The 16,438-nt window shown below is 27.4% G+C and overlaps 1 protein-coding gene across 1 annotated transcript; it reads left to right on the top strand.

Moving 5' to 3' along the window:
- Positions 1-1,709: 1,709 nt before the first annotated feature.
- Positions 1,710-15,036, top strand: LOC129961035 (cysteine protease ATG4D-like). The gene is made up of 9 exons (XM_056074827.1): positions 1,710-2,473; positions 3,609-3,692; positions 3,886-4,077; positions 5,367-5,553; positions 6,088-6,164; positions 7,732-8,181; positions 9,347-9,423; positions 13,087-13,206; positions 14,151-15,036. The coding sequence occupies exons 1-9, from the start codon at positions 1,804-1,806 to the stop codon at positions 14,310-14,312; spliced, it is 2,019 nt and encodes a 672-aa protein (XP_055930802.1). The 5' UTR covers positions 1,710-1,803; the 3' UTR covers positions 14,313-15,036.
- The last annotated feature ends 1,402 nt before the right edge of the window (positions 15,037-16,438 follow it).

The following is a 16,438-nucleotide window of genomic DNA, read 5'->3' as shown; positions in this document are numbered from 1 at the left end:
TGTATTATATGTTTTTGTTTTATTTTATGATATTCATACAATGTAATTTTTATCAATGTAACTTTAGCATTAAAAAAATTCATAAATGTTCTGCTTTAAAAGTATATTGTTCAACATTATGTTTTTATTGGTGATAAAAAAAATGTTGTTTAGTATCTAGGATGTTTCTGTTGAATAAAACTGATTTCATTATTTACATTGACATTCTTGTAATACTGTGTTTATATTATTTCTAAGTGTCTAGAAAAATAGATGTTGATAAATAGTAAATAGTTTTTTGAATTAGTGAGTGCATTAAAACATCCATTTGATCCTATTTTTCCAAATAATTATCATATATATTTGATCTATATTTTTTTTGTAATGTGTAAATAAAAATTATGAAAATTTGATTCAGTTTGTTTTCATTTAATGATTTCTACAAATTAAAATGAAATAACTGATTCATTAAGTTGCATAGATTTAAAAAAAGGTATCTATGCCTTTTATATTTTATAATTTGAAATTGTAAACATAATTTATTCAATATATACTAATTTGAGTTTCATGTTCTTTCCTCTGAGCAAACATAAAACATCAAAGTCTCAATATTAATAAAAATAATTACATAAGAAAAAAATGTAATAATTTTATTAGTAAGCTTTAAAATATTAACTTATCTAAGAGTAATAATTATTTTTTAAAAGAACTATATTCATAAGATTCACCATTCAATATTATTTAAATAATATGTAAAAACGAACATATGTAATTTTTCAAAAACACTGCCATAGTCGTTTGTCAAAATGTATCCTTTGGATAAAAAAGGAAGGGATATGGAAAGGAAAGAATAAAGTGGCACCAAACGAATTAAAAAGCGATGGTAATTAATTATGCAAAAACAATAATTCCATTGAAAATACTAATTAAAATTTTAATATAAAAAATAAAATTATATAACTACGAAAATTTAGATTAAATAATTCAAAATAATATCTTCTTTTTAAAAAATCAGAAGTTTTTCATAATTGATCGGCTAGCGTAATATTTATAAAACGATGGTTTCATCAACGTTATCGACAGACATCACGACATGCGCAGAACGATTGAAAATTGAACAGAAGCGGTTTGTTTGGTACATGACACGTGACCGTGAATTGACCCCATTATAATTAATAAATTTTATTATTAGCTAATAATTTTTAATTAAAAATGTGATTAAAATAACAGTTAATTGGAACAAATATTTGAAAATAACAATAGCAAAAATATTTTTTATTCGAAAAATCTTGGATTATGCATCTCTACTTATTACTCACTCTGCCAGATAGGTGACTGTCGATTTATTTTTAATAAATACCTCACAGCTGTTCAGGTGATCTTTTGATTAAGAATTGCATTAATAGATAATTGAATTTATCTTAGAATTCTACTTTTTATTCAGTGAATGTAACATGTATGATTAAATATATATTTTTGCATGATTCGAATATTCTTTGTAGCTGTTTTCATGGCACGTTCTTATTTAAATTTACAAGATGAATGTAACTAAAGTAAATTTTGATAGCAATGATATTTTACATCATTGTTCCAAACTGGGTGCTAATTATACACCCTGGATAAATGAAAGTCGGTTTTACCTCCAATTCTCTTTAAGAGAAAAAAGTTCTATAGCAATATCGTCGTTTTGTAATGTAACTGTAACTTTTATTTTCTATAAATCATTTGTTTTCATTTCGTGTTTTCGGTTTGTTATTGATGTTAGAATGGGGTGAATGTGTTAATTTATTGAAATTTCCCTGAAATTCAATTATAGCTACTCAAATGTCGAATGCAAAACCAACAAACGTGCAAGGAGATGAGCTTGATTCACTATGTGCCTCTGGAAACTTTGAAATACTGTGTTGTGATAAATGTGAAGAAACAAATGTGTTCGAAAAGCAATATTTTTCAAATTCTGACTGTATAGCTCCTTCAAGTGGTTCCTCAAACAAACAAAATACCAGTTCTGTAGGAATGAGTCCCAAAACGTATTCTTCTGAACCCCAGACTTTCAAAAATCTTGATGTAGATGATTTGATTCAGTCTCATATAGCAGCAGATGATGAGCTTAATTCTTTTGATTCATGCTATCAAGGTGTAAATTCGGGATATTGCTCCAATGAGAGTACTGCTTCTGAAAAAATTAGATCTCCTAAAAATTCACCTTCGTCACGAATTTCTAATTCTCCTTTAAAATATTCCGATGAAAGTTGTAAAGATACAAAAAAGTCGAAATCAACTTCATTTCATCTCGGACAATTATTGAACAAAAGAAAAGGTAGTGGCTCAGATAGAACTCATATTTCAGACGACCCTAACGTTGATGATCTTGCAGTAAATTCGAAACCGTTTGTTTTTAAGAAGCAAAATGTGAGTGCGAATTCGAATGACAGCTCCCAACAAACCCAAATGAAAACAAAATTACGAACTATGTGGAATAATATGAAATATGGTAAAGTGTATTTCTTTTGAATTAAGATTTATAAAGCTTTATTAATAAATTATGAGGCTTATTTGCTATATTTATGGATTTTAGAAAAAAAAAAAAGGAGAGAGAGGCTGCTTATTTTAAATATGATGATTTGCTTTGTCATTTAAATAATCATTTGCTAAATAGAATCTATAAAAATATGTTTAGTTGTTTGTATTGGCAAAATTGTATTCGAAGTAGCAAGTTTAATTGCTGAATTTTAATTTTAATTATTGAATTTTAATTTTAATTATTTAATTTCATTATTGACACTTTTAATAATAATTATAAAAACCACCTAAAATTTAAATTTTCTCTGCTAAGAAAACCAGAAATCGTTTTCTTCTCTGTGACAGCATATTCAATTAATCCTAAATGATATATCTGGAATTATTGCTATTGTGTCTTGCTTTGATTCTATTATATAAATGTATTAATTGTTTTTAGAATCATTTGTACTTTATGAGTTGATGCATTAACTTTCCCAGCTACATTTTTCTAAATAGCTAATTGCTATTTAGCTGGGTAAAAAAAGAAAGACAATCAGCTTGTTGAAACTAAAGTCTTTTCTTAATCCTGATGCAGATTACTTCTATTTAATGAAAACTTACAACTTTATTCCTGAATTGACCTAACCTTCTTTTATAGTAAAACTCTATGAAATGTAATATTTTTATTTGTATGAGGCTATATCTGATTTCTATTTGATTATCAGCAATATAAAGTAAGGGGCTTCAAAGACAAGATATTAGTGTGTTTTATTTCATATTTTGTCTTGGGCACCATTTATTTTAACAGTGCACTTCTGTTGTTACGTTAAACTTTTTTTCACTTACACATCTTGTTATTAATACACTTATGATAAAGCAACCAATGAAAGGAAAAGAGTTTTAATATAAGTTTTCTTCTAATATGACATCATTAAATTACTTCATTTATTTTATTTATATGGTTATTACTCTCAGTGATGTTTTATGTAGATTTTCTTTGATAGCTCTTTAATGATTGTTTTTAATAATTAATTTTTATCTTTTATATGATATATTTTTGAAAATGATATTAATATGTTGGTTTACAATGATATTTGAAATTCATTAGATTTTTAAATTCATTATAGGTTGGAGAGTTAAGAGAGAGGTAAATTTAAAATTGGATTCTGCAACATGGCTACTTGGACAATGTTATCATAATAAATTAACAGGTATGTAATTTTATTTACTGATAATCAGGTTACAGTGTTGTATGATAAGATTTTTATTTTATATTTTGCAACATAAGATGATTAATATAAAATTAATATAACTATTTAAAATCTGGGAATTTTTGTTTTTAATAAAATTCCTAATTTAATTATTATATTGTCTGATTTCCTATTTTATTTTAACTTTTTTTAGATGGTCCAGTTTCACAGGATGTTTCTAAACAGCTGAAGCTTGATCTTCTTAGCAGAATATGGTTGACTTATCGAATAAATTTTCCAACAATACCTGGAACAGATTATATATCAGATTCTGGTTGGGGTTGCATGTTAAGATGTGGTCAAATGATGATGGCTCAAGCATTAGTGTGCCATTTTCTTAACAGAGGTGCTATTTTGGTTATTAACAAAAATGATTTTGTGTAATTGATAATAATTAAGATAGCTTAACTATTGATAGTTATGACAGTATTTTAAAAAATGATCTTTTGTGATTTGATTCAAAGTTTCATTGAAAAAAATGCAATGATGTCCATTTTCTAATCTGTGTATATATTTTAAGATGTATTTTCAAAGCATAGATTAGGAAACTTAGCTTAAGCAATGGTTTTGATCTAAATAATTTTTTTTAATGTTGCTATTCAAAAGGTAAACATTTTTTAATCGAATGAAAAATTTTTTTGAAGATTTACACTATTTATACTTTCTGCATTTAAATCTGAACTCAAGATGCTTATTCCAACTAAAGTTTTTTTTTTTTTTTTTTTCCTGATTTAAGTCAAACTTTCATATATTGCAAACTACATTTAATTTATGATTTATCTTCATATAGAGTATTATTAAAAATGTAAAAGTATTAAAAGCATGCATTAAAATTTCATTTTTTGAGAAGAAAAAAAAATATTTAAGGACATCATCAAAAATTATTTCCTCAGCTCTGTTGGTATTATATTTTATTGTGATTAATTTTCTTCAAAGAGTGGGGGTGAATGAGGATATATTTATTTTTGTTAAATTATTATAGGGTTATTTATTCTATTTACAATTAGGAGGGGGGCGGCATAAATTCTTGTATGCCTAATAATTTATTTTTCGAATATATAATTTATATACCATATGCTGTATAATTTTTTTTAAAAGATCACCTATTATTGAATCCAGCGAAACAAATTTGCAACTTTTAATTCTATCTGACTTTTTTTTCATACCAATTATAGAATTGGCCATTTTTAGTTGAGTTAAAGTTTATTTTCTTCTGACATGAGTCATCTTGTAATGTATTGATGATTTTTCTGACAGTAAATTTATAGTTTTTACTAGTTTAGATGTTTTATAAAGAACCGCTAAATAATTGTTCAGTTGACCCTTTAAAAAAAAATCAAATTTTATGCAGATTTTATTTCAAATTATTGTTGCGTAGATTTTCATTCCTGAATTATACTTTGAAAAAATCTTATTTTTAAGTATAGTTATTAACCAAACAAAACTGACTATTAATTAAGGTTTACTTACATTAAATTGGAAATAATTTTAAGAGCTGAGCCTGAATCCTAGCTAAAACCTTATATTCTTTTTATGTGTGTGAAAAATCATTGAGTTTTATTTTGTTTTTAAAAAATTAAATGGTAGTAATACATGATGTTCTTGAACTAAATTAGTTTTTATTAAATATTTCAGATTGGCGTGTTGTTCCTGATCAGCCTCCTGAAAAGAAACATTTGTATAAGATGATTCTCCGTTGGTTTGGTGATTCATTATCTGATAATAGCCCATTTTCTTTACATCATTTAGTTTCCCTTGGTGAAAATTATGGTAGGAAAGCTGGTGACTGGTATGGTCCAACTCATGCTGCTCAGGTTTTGAGGTAAATATGTTAGAAAAAGAAAAACCATAATAATGCATTTTGTTATTTAGTTTTTTTTATTATAGAGCTGAAAACTAACAATTTTTTAGTCTTATACTGATCATTTCATTAAAGCTAAATAGGAATATTGGTTTTAATATTAGGAAAGATAAATTAGTCAAAATGCTTTGTCCATTTTAAGTATTGATTTTCTTGAAATAAACTTCTTCTCATGGTAAAAAAAGAAATATTTTTACTTTTGTAAAAAATGTATACCTTTTATTAAATATTAATTCACCAAATATTATAAATTGTTATTAAAAAATAAAAGTTTTTAATTTCCTAGACACATGTTTGGTGATGCAGATATTATATTTGTATTAATGAACTTTTATTTTAGGAGATGAATTGCCATACATTTTAAACTTTTCATTAAAACTTTTTGACTCTTGCTATGAAAAAATATTCCACTTTTCAAAATTACATTTTGGAATTTTGTACACATGTGCCTTAAATTTATTATTTTAATTTATATAAATACCATTTCTCCTTCAGGGATGCTCTTATTCAAGCTAAACGAGATCACTCTGAACTTAGAAATGTATGCATGTATGTGGCTTTAGATGGAATTGGTAAGCTTTGTCATTTGATGACCATTGTATTTCATTTTATTGCTCATGATTTTTATATAGATTATATATTAATTGGGAGAAGTTTTATAGTATTATAATTTGCAGGATTTGAGGTTTTCTAATGTACAGCTTGGGGTGGGGGGTCCACCTAGCATTATTCTGTTAACCATAATCCTGTGTGAAAACTAAAAATACAGTTTTAAAGGTTGTAATTAATACTAAAAGATGCTGCAACAGAAAATTTTGTAGGGGATTGTTTACATACTTAAAATTGTAAAAGCTATGAAATTTATTATGGCAGCATCTGTTTTTCCCCATGGAAGAAATACCCATAGCTTAAATTTCAGTTAATATACCATGATTACCTCAGGAGACATTTGACAATATATATTTAGGGGTAGTTTCCCTATTTATGTGTTTAAGATTTACATATTCTCTATATATTGATAGTAATAATTATAACACTTTAAAAGCTTCTCTAAAGTTACAGCCTACATGTTAAAATCGATTGCTACTTCATTCACGACAAAATATTTATATTCCCATATTTTTCTGCTATTTACATGAATAAAAATTTGAAAGGATGTCTAATTATAAGAAGAATTATATATGTAATATTTTATTTTGAGAATAGTTATTTTATCAGATGTCTTTAAGAACTAACTTTATAGTAAAAAATTTACATTAGAACCTATATGCATAAACACAACAGAGTTAATTTGATTAAACTTGCATTGAAAAAATTTAGCAATTATCAATCAATTATATTAATTTGAGTAATAAAATAAGAAAAATGAATTTCAAATAATGCATCTAAATATAATTGACTAAAAACAACATAATTGTTCTTAAAGTTTGAGAATAAATATAGGTATAATTTCTGCATTCTTTCTTAAAAGTGTGAAATTCTTTTTGACAGGAACAGCTCTTTAATTAGTAAAAAAAAGGAAATTTATAGTTTTCAGTTTTATTTTATCTTCTTTGGCTTTCATTTAAATATTAAGAAAAAAAGTGTAATTTTATACAGACAAAAATTGTGGTAATCTAAAATATCAGTTATCACTTCATGAATCAATAAAATTATTTGACATTCTTCATTTTCTCATTTGTAGGGGGGGGGGATAAATGTAAGATATATTTTGTATCCAAAAAATTAATACTAAATGTGTTATTTAATAATGTTTTGGTGCCAGAATTTTTTATTCTGTGTATGATTATATGCAATATTATAATAATTATTATTACAGCAAAAGATTTGAGATTAGTGTAAAAAATATTGAGCACTTAAACAAAAAATAAAATCCAAACAAACATAAATGGCCCTTTTCTTGTTACAAAATATGGAGTTCATTATTATTAATTATTAAGAAAAATAATTCATCATTCTGTAAAATTAAATAAATTAATTCTGCAAAGAATTTATTAGGAAATAGCATTCTCATTTTGTGGTAATTTCTTATATTTTGTAAAGGATCTTTTTTGAGCCAACAAATAATTATGCATAAAATATATTGTACATAAAGTATTTGTTCATATCTTGTCTGTATAAAGTTATTTTTTCTTACAGTATTTAAACAAGATGTTATGGATCTATGTTTGAGACCTGCAGAAAGGCCCATGTCTGCTTTAGAGAGAGATCAAATTCCAGTATCTAACAATATGGATTTTTCTAAAACAAATCCAGTTGGACAAAATTATTCTTTATCATCTGGAAGTGTGTCAAATACATTTTCATCTATTGGATATGGCCCGGACAGTATACCTTTTAGTGAATTTGATGAATCTGATGCAAGTTTCATTGATCCGTGTCCATCATATTCCAATTTTAGTCCTCCAAGTTTTAGCAGTTTTGAGTCAGCATGGACAAGCTTAATCCTTTTTGTTTCTGTGCGATTGGGAAATGATAAAATTAATCCTTTTTATATACCATGTTTGAAAAGCCTTTTAGCATATGAACACTGCATTGGAATCATTGGTGGTCGTCCTAAGCATGCATTATATTTTATTGGTTGGCAAGGTGAGTTCCATTTTAATGCCAATGAAATTATATTTTATACATGAAACTCTATTTAAGATTTTTATATGCCATCTGTAATTTTGTATTTATTTTTTTAATTCCGTTTAGTTACTTATCATATGGTGAATTGAATTAAATGAAGGAAATCTGTATAAAAATTGAGCTCCATTTTTAAAATCATTGAAAATCATAACACTTATTTGATATGTCATATGCATAAAAAAAAATTCACTTGTTTAATTCTTCTTTTATTGTAAAATGCCCATCATAAAAAAATGTCCTTGTTAATAAATTGCAGCCTTTTTTAGTGTGCAGTTCTGCTGAAATAAATATATTTTTGTATTTGCCATACTACAGTAAAATTCATAAAACTGCATTTAGTGCTATAAACTGGAATAGTATTCTTAGAAAATGAATTATATATTATTATTTCATTATCACAAATGATTTTAAATCTATGCCATGATAAAGCTAGCTAGCTGAAAATAATCAATTAAAAATGTATGGGAAGGTAATTTTAATTTGAATAATCTTTTCATTAAAAAGGGCATTAATTTTTTAAATTAGGAATTATTTTATTACATTTTAATCTATAAAAGTTAGAAAAGTTTCAAAATTAATAAAAATAAAGTGAAATATGGAGTTTGAATTAACATAAATTTCAAACATTTCCAGTCACTGGTGAATCAACTTTATATTTCATCATTTGTATAATGGTAAATCTACATTTTTAGTTGGCTTACTTTATTATAAGATAAATATTTTTTCCAGTTCATTTTTGTAAGAAAATGTTTTTAAATGTTCTCTCATAGAAACTTCGTGAATAAGTTTTTGGAAAGTTATGCTCAATTTTTTTAGTATTATTATTTATTATAGAACAATAACCTTAGAAAGAGCAAAAAAGGAGTGAAACATTGATCACTTGTCAACTCCTATATCTTATTTGTCCAGATTAACTTCTATTATCAAAATACTTTTAATTCTGGTGTTTTTTTTTTTTTTTTTTTTTTTTTGTTGTTAGTGTTTCCTTAAATCTAATATATTTACTGATTTTAAAAAATCATGTATTTAAATATCCCAAGTGAAACATTAAATTTATTGTGAATGATTGCATTCTGAATGTGCTATATGTATGTTGAAATTAATTGCATTCATTTAATGATAGATGATAAATTAATTCATATGGATCCACATTCCTGTCAGCCTGCGATCGATATGGACAAAGAGGATTTCAGTGAGAAGGTTTGTTAATTTCATATTTTATATTTCAAAACAGATTTAAATTCATTTTTGTAATTAGTCTTTAATGTGCAGTTATCTAGTTTAAAAGTACTCCATGGATAGGCAAAATTTATAACTCACCCTAAGCTAATTTCCTTAGTGTTGTATATATTGAAACCAAGCATTTAGTCTATTGTGGTGTGATGGTCACAGAAAAGGACACCAACTTTGATATTAAAAAGGAAACAAAAAACTTTCCATTTTGAAACCTGAAAAATTGCTGGAAACATAGCCTCTCACTTTTTTTTCAGAACTATAAATAGCAGCATGATGGAATAATGGGATGGGAGCTTTTTTATAGGGTTAATTTTATATTTAAAATACCCCAATTTTTTTTTTATCATGGGAATTTTTTAAAGTTTTTAATGATTATAATTTTAGCAAAATTTACCAATCATATTTCTCCATATTCTTTTTGTATCAATTCATAATTTTGTGTAATATTCAAATTCATTGCTAAATTTTTCAAAAGCATCTTCATATAGGGGCACAGCTTACTAAAAAACATCTCCATGTGAGAAGTGTAACTTCGAGCAGAAGCGTTCTTAAAGTGTAAAACATGCAATATTTCTTCATGTGTGAGGCAGACAGACACTGCCACCTGCTTCAAGCACTTTTTTTCAAAATAATGAACGTTGTAATATTTATAATTTTAATTGACATTTATAAATTTAATAAATATTTTAATCATTTAAATATAATAAATATTTCGTGTTTTTTGTATATTAGTTTTTTAATTTTATTTTTAGTTTAAGATTTATATTAAATTGGAATAATTTTTTAAGTTTACATATGTTTGATTTAGTTTTTATATCTCTGCAAAGATAATTTTAAAATAATGTATTATTAATATCTTAATCGATTTACATTAGTGTCCAAAACTTAAGCAACAATGTAAGTTTTAAGCAGTAGCCATGAAATTACAGAAAAGGGGTTATTGCGATCAATACAGTGAGCGCGCAATTCAGTAGAAAGGTGATGCGTATGCAAATTTCAAAAATAAAATATCATAGGCGACGTGAATGTAAGCAAAACGAGTACAGTCGGCGCGCAGAACGAGACTACAAGGAAAGGAAAAACAGAGGCGCAATTAAATACATTCGCTGCAAGTGCAAGTGAGTTCTTTCCGGAAATATGGCTAGAAGAAATCACTTGGACGATTTCACTCGTAGAAGAATGATCGGAAAGCTGGAGGGGGTAACAGTTTGACCAGTGTAGCTGAAGAAGAGTTCGGAATCGACAAAAGTGTCGTTTCGTACGTTTGGAATGCCTTCCAAACCATACGTACAGTTGTTAGAAAGGTCGGTGGTGGCCGCCCTAGGAAAACAACTGCAGTGCATGACCGATATATCGTCCTGCAGGCGAAAAGAGCCCGATACCAGTCAGCAAGCGCCACTACTCAGCAACTGTGTACAGCAACAAGGTGACAAATGTCCTGCTTTACTGTGGCCAGGCGCCTTTACAAAGGTGGCCTATACGCCCACCGCCCTGAACGCTGCATCCCTTTGAAAGTTGGTCATCGGTGGCACGTTTAGAGTTGTGTAAGGAGCACAAAAACTGGACATCTCATCAATGGAGTCATGTCCTCTTTACGGATAAGATTTCAATGCCATACGTGATTCTCAACGCCAGTTGATTTAGAAAGACGTCGGGACATGGCTTCCTCCCAGTAACATCACGGAAAGAGATCGCTATGATGGTCCTGGAGTTGTCGGGAAGGCATTATGCTGAACTGGCTTACTGAGCTCCACGTTTTCGACAGAGGTTCTGTATCCGGAGATCTCGCTATTGTAAGGAGGAGATCTTTTCCCATGTGCGTCTGTTCCGAGATGCTATTGGACCAGACTTCGTTTTTATGGATGCCATTGCACGGACACACCGGACTGTTGATGTTCAGCAGCTACTGGAAAGTGAAGATATCACTCGAATGGATTGGCCAGCATTCTCTCCTGATTTAAATCCCATAGAACATGTGTGGGATGCTTTGGGGAGACGCCTTGCGGCACGATTACATCCTCCGTGGAACACCCAACAACTGAAACAGATGCTGATTGAGGAATGGGCACTCTTACTTGAAGAACTGTTGGACAATCTGATGCTGAGTATGGAGAAACGGTGAGAAGCAACCCATGCAGTAAGAGGAGGGCATATCCCATACTAACGAACATCTGCTTGTTTTCCTCTTGGACAAACAACCATGTATAGCGATACTATGAGTTCAGTAAAGCCTTTTTTGTTGTTGTTGTTTGTTTGATTCCATATTATATGCACTGTATTCATTTTTGCGCAACTATGCTTTCGTCATCGTTTAAGTACAAAAAGTTGTCTCTCATTTCTAAATTTCATGTCTCTCAGATGATTTATCGTGGAGTTATGGCAAAAAAAAGCACCTGTTGCTTAAGTTTTGCAGACCAGTGTAAATTTCATAGAATGTAAATAAAAACTTTTATGCGCCCAAGGTATTTATAATTATTGTTACTATTGCAAGAAATTGAAGCGATCATTTCCGAAGATTTTCTCTCAAATTTCAATTGCTAGAAGCTTGTAATGTCCCCTATTGAGCATTTCTTTCTCCAGAGGGAAATCGGTGAAAAGGAATTCTTACAGTAAAATTTATAGTTGACCATGAATTTACCCATTGTTTATCTTTTTACATTATGTTTCAAAAATTTTAGTAACCCTTGCCAGAAAGGGTTAAAATAATGTAAATATTCTTGAAATGCCTAGAAAAAGTGAGTTTTGTATATTTTAGTTATTTAGCATGCTGTCTATTATATATTAGCTCTAAATATTAAAATCATTATATTGGCATTGTCACTTCTCTAAAATATTTTTGATATATGGTTCACATTTGATGGAATTCCATCATTTGTGTATCAGCTATGTGCTTTTTACATCCATAAAACTTTACAACCATAGAAAAACCTTTCAACCATAAAACTAAAACTATCATCATACTATTCTTTTATGACCATGTATGTTAAATCTTTTCAGCAGTGTAATTTACACAGTCGTAGTTTATATATATGTTTGAATTTACTATTAGTATCATAGAGATGGTAATGAAAAAAAAAAAAAAAAAAAAAAAAAAAAAAAAAGAAGAAGAAAATGGAAACATCACATATAAATGCAAAAATGAGGCATGGGGTCACTTTTGGTATATAAGACAGCTTGGGTTCATCTGGCAATCGAATAATACAAGTGCTGAATAGAGTTTAGAGGAATATTGCATCATTCATCATGGAGATATTTGTGAAAGTTTCAGGAGAGATGCCAGTAGGGAATATCGATTCCAGATTGAACGCTATAAATTAGACCTCAACGGTTCGATTATATTGAGATCAGGGGATTGTGCGGACCTAGGTTGATGTTTCACTTCTTCCTCTTGTTCATCAAACTATGTTTGGAGAAGTCCTGCTCCATGAATAGGAACTTACTGATTTTCTTTCTAATATCTAATTTTCTTTCTGTAACTTTTTATGTATTTTATGAGTTACGCCTCTAGATTAGGAATGTTTTTTAATGTTTGCTGAAATCAACGTAATTATTATAGCAAAATAATTTTTAAGTATCTTTATGGTGAATAAATTTGTTTTAATTCTCTGATTTTCGTTGTATTTACAGTCATTCCATTCATCATCAATCCGCACTATGTCATTTACTGAAATGGATCCTAGTTGCGCAATTGGTTTTTACTTCCGGAAGAGAGAAGAATTTGAACATTTTGTAGAAAAATTTTCTGAAGTAAATATTTTGCATTTTGAAGTAAATAAGAAGTTGCATTAAAATAAATTATTAGTTGCATAAAAATTGTTTTTCTCATGTAAACATTACCTATTTAAAATTAGCTAAATTCTAATATATGTGAAGCAAATATTAGCCTTACAATATTTTAATGCATTCATTACTTTTAAAAAATCTAAACTAGTTAGAAAATAGCCATTTTACAATATAGTTGTATAGAATTTTTATTTTACACCCTTTATAATATAAAACTAATTCATGGATATTTCCTATAACATAACTTCATAAATGTAATTTTATGGGATTAAAAATTGAATTTTGAGCCTGTGAGTTCAGGAAACATACAGAGGAAGGAAGATGAAATTTACTGAGTATTTTAAATTACGCTTTTCATGTGATTGGGTGAGGAGCACATAGTTTTTATGGTTTCATTTTTATAAATAAAAAAAGGGGGGAAGACTTTTAAACTATGTTAAAAATTATCTAAATATGTTTTATATTATATAAATGAGCATATTAAGTTTTTTCAAAAAGAATATTTCTGGTTCTTTGTTTATGTCATTTTCAATTATATTTATCTAATCATTCACAGGGAATTCATATTTTGTGTGATGAAAAGGCAGAAAATATTGATATTCTAAGGAATTGAATTTGATAATTTTTTAAACAAACTCTTAAAGGCGTATATATATATATATATATATATATATATATATATATATATATATATATAATAAATATTAGTGCAGTAGCGTTTTTAAATTCTTTAAATACTGCTTACTTATCTAAAACATTAAAACAGTTGCCAGCTTATCTCTGTTATGAAATGGTGCAACTTTGGAAGTTATTTTTCATTCCCTCCTCAAATGCCTCGCATTCTGCTTTTCTTATTTATTTTTGTAATTTAGTTTTCTATACTAAACCATTCTTATATTATTTATCAGATTACTGCTCCAATGAAAATGAATTTAGACTATCCTGTATTTGCACTAGCAGAAGGAAAGCGAGTCCACGTGGAAGAAGTTGATACTCCTTGTGGATATGCCAGATCTTCCTTATCTCATACTAATAGCAGAACTGACGAAGACGATTATATTTTATTGTGAACTTAGTCTTGTGAATAGGAGGCATGAAATTTAAACATGTATTGCAATTTTAGTTGTGGTATTTTTTAAAACTCTGTATTATCTGCTTTTATTTAAATTGCTATCAAACTAAATTTAAATTTTTGTGCAATCTATGGAATTGGCAAATTGTCAGTTAGTGGAAGAATCCGTTTAATGAGATTTAATGTCTAGTCATGTTTTATTAAAATTGTATTATTTTATAATTTCCTAAAGCAGTAGCAAAAAATTTATTGGATATGGTCATGATTACTTAAGCAGTTGATGAATTTTCTGGATAGTATTTTTTTATTTGCTTTGAAAATTAGAATGAAAATAATTTAATATTGAAAAAAATATTATTGACAAATTTTTTAAAATGCGTTCTTTTTTAAATTGAAACATGTTGAATGGTTGGATATTTTGAATGGTGTCTGAAGTGAATTATCGTAATAGATAATCTTGTTGTTTTAAGAATGATGGTTAATCTATATTGATGGTTTTAATCTTTGTTGTGTTTTCTGTTGATTTTTAATATATAGTCTATGTATGTTGATGAGTTTATATATTTAAAAATAGAATGATTTCATTATTTGGATTATATAAAACTTAAGTTCTGTTTACTTTAATTTGTTCAGATTGGGATGTTTTCAAATTATTTGCTATAGTTTATGTTGCAAACAATTTCATATTTTTCTCTTTATTAAAATTTTACCTCTAAAAATTTGAATTTTTTAAAACTATTTTTAATTGATTAATTAAAATTATTTTGATACTGTATTCTGTAGACATATTTAATATACTGATTTTTAAAATTTTTATATTTTTTAAAAGAGTAGTAATAATCAAATAAAATTTGAACAGTGTAATCATTATATTATGACATTTAGCTATCTCTGAATAATTTCGTTATTCTAAAATTTTATTGTCAAAATTCTTCTCTGAAATATTTGCTTATTCAGTTTTTGTAATTCTCTATAAAATAATATATAATATGTTACTTTGCGTAGGAAAAATGTATCTAGAGAGATCTAATCATATTTTCTTTATATTCCATTTGTGGTTCATTTTTTATATATTGCTCTTTGTATTAAAAATGTATATGCTAATATGCATATGTATGCAAAAGTTTAGAAAATTTCTTGTTTCCATTGAATGTTTTTAAAACATCCATCTGAAAATTGTGTTTTTTGTTTTGTGTACTAAAATAGTAAAATTTACTCTTTTATCATTCATTTTTATCCAATTATGCAACCACAACCGCACCTAATTTTATTATTGCTATTTTTTTTTTCAGTCTCAGAATTATGACAAATGCTAAAAATAATTATTGTCTAAGTCGTAATGTAAAGCATCAGCTTCCTTTTAAATTTAAATGTTGTCATCGTACTTACAGTTTTGCAATATTCTTATGGATTTAAGAGTGCTGTTAATGGCCATTCTTCATCGTTTGGTGTTATTTTATTAATAATCATGTATTGTTTTCCAATCCATCTATTTTCCCAACCTTTTACAAAATTTCCTCATCTTTCAAAGATAACTTAATTTTAATTGTGTGCATATTTGTATAAGTTGACATTTTTCAAAAGTGGATTACGTTTTAAAAAATGATTCTACATAAATATAGAGCATTAAAAATATTTAAAGATTTCTTAATTATTATATCTTTATCTATATGTGATAGCACAACTTATAGAAGCCTTCATTAGCAGTGATCTGCCAATATATTGGTTCGCACAGTGCCTTTTCTTAGCTCTACATTTAGATGCTACGAATGCCTTCATAATTAGTGTGTTTCTAAATCCTTTGGAATGGATGGAAATATCTGTACAGAATATTTAAAAAAAAACTTATATTTAAAAATACCGTAGTGTCTATAAGTTATATTAATTATACTGAAAATTAATTCAGCCATAAAAACCTGAAATTTTTTACACCAATATGTTTGTGCATAAACGTTTCTCCATGATGAAAATTTGAAATGAATAGATACTACGGTATTATACGGAAAACCATAAAAATTATTCAAATCAACCAATCAAAATTTATGGAACCATTTTTCAAGAATATTAAATCTTGTTATTTTTATAAAATGTGGTCCTATTTTGCCTGTATAGCAGAATTATATT

Source organism: Argiope bruennichi, chromosome X2, assembly GCF_947563725.1.
Source record: "Argiope bruennichi chromosome X2, qqArgBrue1.1, whole genome shotgun sequence".
Lineage (NCBI taxonomy): Eukaryota > Metazoa > Arthropoda > Arachnida > Araneae > Araneidae > Argiope > Argiope bruennichi.
This window is presented reverse-complemented; position numbering and strand designations above follow the sequence as displayed.